Here is a 9,089-nt window from a genome sequence, read left to right as displayed (position 1 = left end):
TAGGTAATGGCTGAGACCCAGGGGCTTTGAAGATATCGGTGGGAAATGGCACAGGGGTGGGTGGGTCTGGGGCGGTGGAGCGACTGCAGGGAGGCAGTGTGCAAGGGGCGTGCACAAGCCGCCGTGCTCCTGCCCAGTGTCTCCCCTCTCCTACTTCCTGTGAGAGTTCTCACCGTTCAATAACAATCTCCTGACCAGCACTGTGGCCGTTGGGACACAGCTCAGCGCGATGGATCGTTAAACATCCCAAAACCCTCTTCGCCTGGGAGGGAGCCTGCATCTGGATCCCTTGCACGTACAAAATCCCAGCACCCTCAACATCTCTGGCCAACATCCTCCTGTTTCAGAATTACGACTTTGACAATAAAACCAGGGACTTCAAGGGGACTATCTTGTATGAGGAGAACAAGAAGACCACGTCGTTCCCTCATCAGCAGCGCAGGGTAACCTTTCTGGGAGACACAGAAAGAAACTGCACCATAAAAATCAGCCCTATATATGCCAATGACAGTGGGATGCTGGGATTGAGGCTGTTGTCAAGCAATGACAAGTGGATGGAACACATTCACCTGAATGTCTCTGGTAAGGGCATGGGGGCTGGGCTGCCCTTCTCCGGCCTGCTCTTCCCTATGTGGTCCAGCCATTTTGGTTACCACCATCTCTTACCTTTTACCCCCTTTCTTGGCTGCTGCACCTCGATCCCCCTCTCTCCTCCCCTTCCCCTCCCCCTCACATGGCTCAGGGTCATGTCCACTCTGGACTGCCCCAGATGTGTCTGCCTCTGGTTATGCCCTCCATTTTTTATCTACCATAAACTTTCTCCTCCACCGTACCTAGGAGCAGCCATGTCCCTTCCTTCTTATTTCTCTCTCTCTCTCTCTCTCTCTCTCTCTCTCTCTCTCTCTCTCTCTCTCTCTCTCTCTCTCATTCACTCACCAAGGAGGCGACATTGATGGCACTGAGGCCAACAGTAGCATGAGCATTTGTCCCACCTCAGACAATCTCTCCTCAGCTTGTGTCTGTTCTGTTGTCTAGCCTGTGAGGTTTCCTTATCTTTCCAAAGAAGACAGAGGGTTGGATTTTCACATCTCTTAGTGCGTTAGTCACCAAATTAAAGGATTCCTGATAGGATAGACGGAGGGAGCACAGGGCTCCTGTGAGCATAGATGGTGGGAGCACAGGGCTCCTGTGAGCATAGACGGTGGGAGCACAGGGCTCCTGTGAGCATAGATGGTGGGAGCACAGGGCTCCTGTGAGCATAGATGGTGGGAGCACAGGGCTCCTGTGAGGATAGATGGTGGGAGCACAGGGCTCCTGTGAGCATAGACGGAGGGAGCACAGGGCTCCTGTCAGCATAGATGGTGGGAGCACAGGGCTCCTGTGAGCATAGACGGTGGGAGCACAGGGCTCCTGTGAGCATAGACGGTGGGAGCACAGGGCTCCTGTCAGCATAGATGGTGGGAGCACAGGGCTCCTGTCAGCAAAGATGGTGGGAGCACAGGGATCCTGTGAGCATAGATGGTGGGAGCACAGGGCTCCTGTGAGCATAGATGGTGGGAGCACAGGGCTCCTGTCAGCATAGATGGTGGGAGCACAGGGCTCCTGTCAGCATAGATGGTGGGAGCACAGGGTTCCTGTCAGCATAGATGGTGGGAGCACAGGGCTCCTGTGAGCATAGACGGTGGGAGCACAGGGCTCCTGTCAGCATAGATGGAGGGAGGACAGGGGTCCTGTCAGCATAGACGGTGGGAGCACAGGGCTCCTGTGAGCATAGATGGTGGGAGCACAGGGCTCCTGTCAGCATAGATGGTGGGAGCACAGGGCTCCTGTGAGCATAGATGGTGGGAGCACAGGGCTCCTGTCAGCATAGATGGTGGGAGCACAGGGCTCCTGTGAGCATAGACGGTGGGAGCACAGGGCTCCTGTGAGCATAGATGGTGGGAGCACAGGGCTCCTGTCAGCATAGACGGTGGGAGCACAGGGCTCCTGTGAGCATAGATGGTGGGAGCACAGGGCTCCTGTGAGCATAGATGATGGGAGCACAGGGCTCCTGTCAACATAGATGGTGGGAGCACAGGGCTCCTGTCAGCATAGATGGTGGGAGCACAGGGCTCCTGTCAGCATAGACGGTGGGAGCACAGGGCTCCTGTGAGCATAGATGGTGGGAGCACAGGGCTCCTCTGAGCATAGACGGTGGGAGCACAGGGCTCCTGTGAGCATAGATGGAGGGAGCACAGGGCTCCTGTGAGCATAGATGGTGGGAGCACAGGGCTCCTGTGAGCATAGACGGTGGGAGCACAGGGCTCCTGTGAGCATAGACGGAGGGAGCACAGGGCTCCTGTGAGCATAGATGGTGGGAGCACAGGGCTCCTGTGAGCATAGATGGAGGGAGCACAGGGCTCCTGTGAGCATAGATGGTGGGAGCACAGGGCTCCTGTCAGCATAGATGGTGGGAGCACAGGGCTCCTGTCAGCATAGATGGTGGGAGCACAGGGCTCCTGTCAGCATAGATGGTGGGAGTACAGGGCTCCTGTGAGCATAGACGGTGGGAGCACAGGGCTCCTGTGAGCATAGATGATGGGAGCACAGGGCTCCTGTGAGCATAGATGGTGGGAGCACAGGGCTCCTGTGAGCATAGATGGTGGGAGCACAGGGCTCCTGTGAGCATAGACGGTGGGAGCACAGGGCTCCTGTGAGCATAGATGGTGGGAGCACAGGGCTCCTGTCAGCATAGACGGTGGGAGCACAGGGCTCCTGTGAGCATAGATGGTGGGAGCACAGGGCTCCTGTGAGCATAGATGGTGGGAGCACAGGGCTCCTGTCAGCATAGATGGAGGGAGGACAGGGGTCCTGTCAGCATAGACGGTGGGAGCACAGGGCTCCTGTGAGCATAGATGGTGGGAGCACAGGGCTCCTGTGAGCATAGACGGTGGGAGCACAGGGCTCCTGTCAGCATAGATGGTGGGAGCACAGGGCTCCTGGGAGCATAGATGATGGGAGCACAGGGCTCCTGTCAGCATAGATGGTGGGAGCACAGGGCTCCTGTGAGCATAGACAGTGGGAGCACAGGGCTCCTGTGAGCATAGATGATGGGAGCACAGGGCTCCTGTCAGCATAGATGGTGGGAGCACAGGGCTCCTGTGAGCATAGACAGTGGGAGCACAGGGCTCCTGTGAGCATAGATGGTGGGAGCACAGGGCTCCTGTCAGCATAGATGGTGGGAGCACAGGGCTCCTGTGAGCATAGATGGTGGGAGCACAGGGCTCCTGTCAGCATAGACGGTGGGAGCACAGGGCTCCTGTGAGCATAGACGGTGGGAGCACAGGGCTCCTGTGAGCATAGATGGTGGGAGCACAGGGCTCCTGTGAGCATAGATGGTGGGAGCACAGGGCTCCTGTGAGCTGAGACAGTGGGAGCACAGGGCTCCTGTGAGCATAGATGATGGGAGCACAGGGCTCCTGTCAACATAGAGGGTGGGAGCACAGGGCTCCTGTCAGCATAGATGGTGGGAGCACAGGGCTCCTGTCAGCATAGACGGTGGGAGCACAGGGCTCCTGTGAGCATAGATGGTGGGAGCACAGGGCTCCTCTGAGCATAGACGGTGGGAGCACAGGGCTCCTGTGAGCATAGATGGAGGGAGCACAGGGCTCCTGTGAGCATAGATGGTGGGAGCACAGGGCTCCTGTGAGCATAGACGGTGGGAGCACAGGGCTCCTGTGAGCATAGACAGAGGGAGCACAGGGCTCCTGTGAGCATAGACGGTGGGAGCACAGGGCTCCTGTGAGCATAGATGGTGGGAGCACAGGGCTCCTGTCAGCATAGATGGAGGGAGCACAGGGCTCCTGTGAGCATAGACGGTGGAAGCACAGGGCTCCAGTGAGCATAGATGGTGGGAGCACAGGGCTCCTGTGAGCATAGACGGTGGGAGCACAGGGCTCCTGTGAGCATAGACGGTGGGAGCACAGGGCTCCTGTGAGCATAGAGGGTGGGAGCACAGGGCTCCTGTGAGCATAGATGGTGGGAGCACAGGGATCCTGTCAGCATAGATGGTGGGAGCACAGGGCTCCTGTCAGCATAGATGGTGGGAGCACAGGGCTCCTGTCAGCATAGATGGTGGGAGTACAGGGCTCCTGTGAGCATAGACGGTGGGAGCACAGGGCTCCTGTGAGCATAGATGATGGGAGCACAGGGCTCCTGTGAGCATAGATGGTGGGAGCACAGGGCTCCTGTGAGCATAGATGGTGGGAGCACAGGGCTCCTGTGAGCATAGATGGTGGGAGCACAGGGCTCCTGTGAGCATAGATGGTGGGAGCACAGGGCTCCTGTGAGCATAGATGGTGGGAGCACAGGGCTCCTGTGAGCATAGATGGTGGGAGCACAGGGCTCCTGTCAGCATAGATGGAGGGAGGACAGGGGTCCTGTCAGCATAGACGGTGGGAGCACAGGGCTCCTGTGAGCATAGATGGTGGGAGCACAGGGCTCCTGTGAGCATAGACGGTGGGAGCACAGGGCTCCTGTCAGCATAGATGGTGGGAGCACAGGGCTCCTGGGAGCATAGATGATGGGAGCACAGGGCTCCTGTCAGCATAGATGGTGGGAGCACAGGGCTCCTGTGAGCATAGACAGTGGGAGCACAGGGCTCCTGTGAGCATAGATGATGGGAGCACAGGGCTCCTGTCAGCATAGATGGTGGGAGCACAGGGCTCCTGTGAGCATAGACAGTGGGAGCACAGGGCTCCTGTGAGCATAGATGGTGGGAGCACAGGGCTCCTGTCAGCATAGATGGTGGGAGCACAGGGCTCCTGTCAGCATAGATGGTGGGAGCACAGGGCTCCTGTCAGCATAGACGGTGGGAGCACAGGGCTCCTGTGAGCATAGACGGTGGGAGTACAGGGCTCCTGTGAGCATAGATGGTGGGAGCACAGGGCTCCTGTGAGCATAGATGGTGGGAGCACAGGGCTCCTGTGAGCTGAGACAGTGGGAGCACAGGGCTCCTGTGAGCATAGATGATGGGAGCACAGGGCTCCTGTCAACATAGGTGGTGGGAGCACAGGGCTCCTGTCAGCATAGATGGTGGGAGCACAGGGCTCCTGTCAGCATAGACGGTGGGAGCACAGGGCTCCTGTGAGCATAGATGGTGGGAGCACAGGGCTCCTCTGAGCATAGACGGTGGGAGCACAGGGCTCCTGTGAGCATAGATGGAGGGAGCACAGGGCTCCTGTGAGCATAGATGGTGGGAGCACAGGGCTCCTGTGAGCATAGACGGTGGGAGCACAGGGCTCCTGTGAGCATAGACGGTGGGAGCACAGGGCTCCTGTGAGCATAGACGGTGGGAGCACAGGGCTCCTGTGAGCATAGACGGTGGGAGCACAGGGCTCCTGTGAGCATACATGGTGGGAGCACAGGGCTCCTGTGAGCATAGATGGTGGGAGCACAGGGCTCCTGTGAGCATAGATGGTGGGAGCACAGGGCTCCTGTCAGCATAGATGGTGGGAGCACAGGGCTCCTGTCAGCATAGAGGTTGGGAGCACAGGGCTCCTGTGAGCATAGATGGTGGGAGCACAGGGCTCCTGTGAGCATAGATGGTGGGAGCACAGGGCTCCTGTCAGCATAGATGGAGGGAGGACAGGGGTCCTGTCAGCATAGACGGTGGGAGCACAGGGCTCCTGTGAGCATAGATGGTGGGAGCACAGGGCTCCTGTGAGCATAGACGGTGGGAGCACAGGGCTCCTGTCAGCATAGATGGTGGGAGCACAGGGCTCCTGGGAGCATAGATGATGGGAGCACAGGGCTCCTGTCAGCATAGATGGTGGGAGCACAGGGCTCCTGTGAGCATAGACAGTGGGAGCACAGGGCTCCTGTGAGCATAGATGATGGGAGCACAGGGCTCCTGTCAGCATAGATGGTGGGAGCACAGGGCTCCTGTGAGCATAGACAGTGGGAGCACAGGGCTCCTGTGAGCATAGATGGTGGGAGCACAGGGCTCCTGTCAGCATAGATGGTGGGAGCACAGGGCTCCTGTCAGCATAGATGGTGGGAGCACAGGGCTCCTGTCAGCATAGACGGTGGGAGCACAGGGCTCCTGTCAGCATAGATGGTGGGAGCACAGGGCTCCTGTGAGCATAGACGGTGGGAGCACAGGGCTCCTGTGAGCATAGATGGAGGGAGCACAGGGCTCCTGTGAGCATAGACGGTGGGAGCACAGGGCTCCAGTGAGCATAGACGGTGGGAGCACAGGGCTCCTGTGAGCATAGATGGTGGGAGCACAGGGCTCCTGTGAGCATAGATGGTGGGAGCACAGAGCTCCTGTCAGCATAGACGGTGGGAGCACAGGGCTCCTGTCAGCATAGATGGTGGGAGCACAGGGCTCCTGTCAGCATAGACGGTGGGAGCACAGGGCTCCTGTGAGCATAGACGGTGGGAGCACAGGGCTCCTGTGAGCATAGATGGTGGGAGCACAGGGCTCCTGTGAGCATAGATGGTGGGAGCACAGGGCTCCTGTGAGCTGAGACAGTGGGAGCACAGGGCTCCTGTGAGCATAGATGATGGGAGCACAGGGCTCCTGTCAACATAGATGGTGGGAGCACAGGGCTCCTGTCAGCATAGATGGTGGGAGCACAGGGCTCCTGTCAGCATAGACGGTGGGAGCACAGGGCTCCTGTGAGCATAGATGGTGGGAGCACAGGGCTCCTCTGAGCATAGACGGTGGGAGCACAGGGCTCCTGTGAGCATAGATGGAGGGAGCACAGGGCTCCTGTGAGCATAGATGGTGGGAGCACAGGGCTCCTGTGAGCATAGACGGTGGGAGCACAGGGCTCCTGTGAGCATAGACAGAGGGAGCACAGGGCTCCTGTGAGCATAGATGGTGGGAGCACAGGGCTCCTGTGAGCATAGATGGAGGGAGCACAGGGCTCCTGTGAGCATAGACGGTGGAAGCACAGGGCTCCAGTGAGCATAGATGGTGGGAGCACAGGGCTCCTGTGAGCATAGACGGTGGGAGCACAGGGCTCCTGTGAGCATAGACGGTGGGAGCACAGGGCTCCTGTGAGCATAGACGGTGGGAGCACAGGGCTCCTGTGAGCATACATGGTGGGAGCACAGGGCTCCTGTGAGCATAGATGGTGGGAGCACAGGGCTCCTGTGAGCATAGATGGTGGGAGCACAGGGCTCCTGTCAGCATAGATGGTGGGAGCACAGGGCTCCTGTCAGCATAGAGGTTGGGAGCACAGGGCTCCTGTGAGCATAGATGGTGGGAGCACAGGGCTCCTGTGAGCATAGATGGTGGGAGCACAGGGCTCCTGTCAGCATAGATGGAGGGAGGACAGGGGTCCTGTCAGCATAGACGGTGGGAGCACAGGGCTCCTGTGAGCATAGATGGTGGGAGCACAGGGCTCCTGTGAGCATAGACGGTGGGAGCACAGGGCTCCTGTCAGCATAGATGGTGGGAGCACAGGGCTCCTGGGAGCATAGATGATGGGAGCACAGGGCTCCTGTCAGCATAGATGGTGGGAGCACAGGGCTCCTGTGAGCATAGACAGTGGGAGCACAGGGCTCCTGTGAGCATAGATGATGGGAGCACAGGGCTCCTGTCAGCATAGATGGTGGGAGCACAGGGCTCCTGTGAGCATAGACAGTGGGAGCACAGGGCTCCTGTGAGCATAGATGGTGGGAGCACAGGGCTCCTGTCAGCATAGACGGTGGGAGCACAGGGCTCCTGTCAGCATAGATGGTGGGAGCACAGGGCTCCTGTCAGCATAGACGGTGGGAGCACAGGGCTCCTGTCAGCATAGATGGTGGGAGCACAGGGCTCCTGTGAGCATAGACGGTGGGAGCACAGGGCTCCTGTGAGCATAGATGGAGGGAGCACAGGGCTCCTGTGAGCATAGACGGTGGGAGCACAGGGCTCCAGTGAGCATAGACGGTGGGAGCACAGGGCTCCTGTGAGCATAGATGGTGGGAGCACAGGGCTCCTGTGAGCATAGATGGTGGGAGCACAGAGCTCCTGTCAGCATAGATGGTGGGAGCACAGGGCTCCTGTCAGCATAGACGGTGGGAGCACAGGGCTCCTGTGAGCATAGACGGTGGGAGCACAGGGCTCCAGTGAGCATAGACGGTGGGAGCACAGGGCTCCTGTGAGCATAGATGGTGGGAGCACAGGGCTCCTGTCAGCATAGATGGTGGGAGCACAGGGCTCCTGTGAGCATAGATGGTGGGAGCACAGGGCTCCTGTCAGCATAGACGGTGGGAGCACAGGGCTCCAGTGAGCATAGACGGTGGGAGCACAGGGCTCCAGTGAGCATAGACGGTGGGAGCACAGGGCTCCTGTGAGCATAGATGGTGGGAGCACAGGGCTCCTGTGAGCATAGATGGTGGGAGCACAGGGCTCCTGTGAGCATAGATGGTGGGAGCACAGGGCTCCTGTCAGCATAGATGGTGGGAGCACAGGGCTCCTGTGAGCATAGATGGTGGGAGCACAGGGCTCCTGTGAGCATAGAGGGTGGGAGCACAGGGCTCCTGTCAGCATAGACGGTGGGAGCACAGGGCTCCTGTGAGCATAGATGGTGGGAGCACAGGGCTCCTGTGAGCATACATGGTGGGAGCACAGGGCTCCTGTCAGCATAGATGGTGGGAGCACAGGACTCCTGTCAGCATAGACGGTGGGAGCACAGGGCTCCTGTGAGCATAGATGGTGGGAGCACAGGGCTCCAGTGAGCATAGACGGTGGGAGCACAGGGCTCCTGTGAGCATAGATGGTGGGAGCACAGGGCTCCTGTGAGCATAGATGGTGGGAGCACAGGGCTCCTGTGAGCATAGATGGTGGGAGCACAGGGCTCCTGTGAGCATAGATGGTGGGAGCACAGGGCTCCTGTCAGCATAGATGGAGGGAGGACAGGGGTCCTGTCAGCATAGACGGTGGGAGCACAGGGCTCCTGTGAGCATAGACGGTGGGAGCACAGGGCTCCTGTGAGCATAGAAAGTGGGAGCACAGGGCTCTAGTCAGCATAGATGGTGGGAGCACAGGGCTCCTGTGAGCATAGATGATGGGAGCACAGGGCTCCTGTCAGCATAGATGGTGGGAGCACAGGGCT

General features: G+C 59.0%; 1 protein-coding gene across 3 annotated transcripts in view; it reads left to right on the top strand.

The window, feature by feature from the left end:
- Positions 1-9,089, top strand: part of CD22 (CD22 molecule) — a 31,752-nt gene that overhangs the window by 10,662 nt on the left and 12,001 nt on the right. For 2 of the 3 annotated variants that reach the window (XM_084771084.1, XM_084771083.1), the window contains 2 exons: positions 1-3; positions 199-582. The exon at positions 1-3 is cut by the window's left edge and continues 55 nt beyond it. In XM_084771084.1, coding sequence (XP_084627210.1) covers positions 1-3; positions 199-582 — 387 coding nt within the window. The remainder of the gene's footprint in view (positions 4-198; positions 583-9,089) is intronic. The other variant, XM_084771085.1, reaches the window with a different exon arrangement.

The sequence above is a fragment of the Acomys minous genome (assembly GCF_964271855.1).
Source record: "Acomys minous genome assembly, chromosome: 20".
Taxonomy (NCBI): domain Eukaryota; kingdom Metazoa; phylum Chordata; class Mammalia; order Rodentia; family Muridae; genus Acomys; species Acomys minous.
Note: the sequence above shows the minus strand (reverse complement) of the source record. Positions and strands in the feature narration are given on the sequence as shown.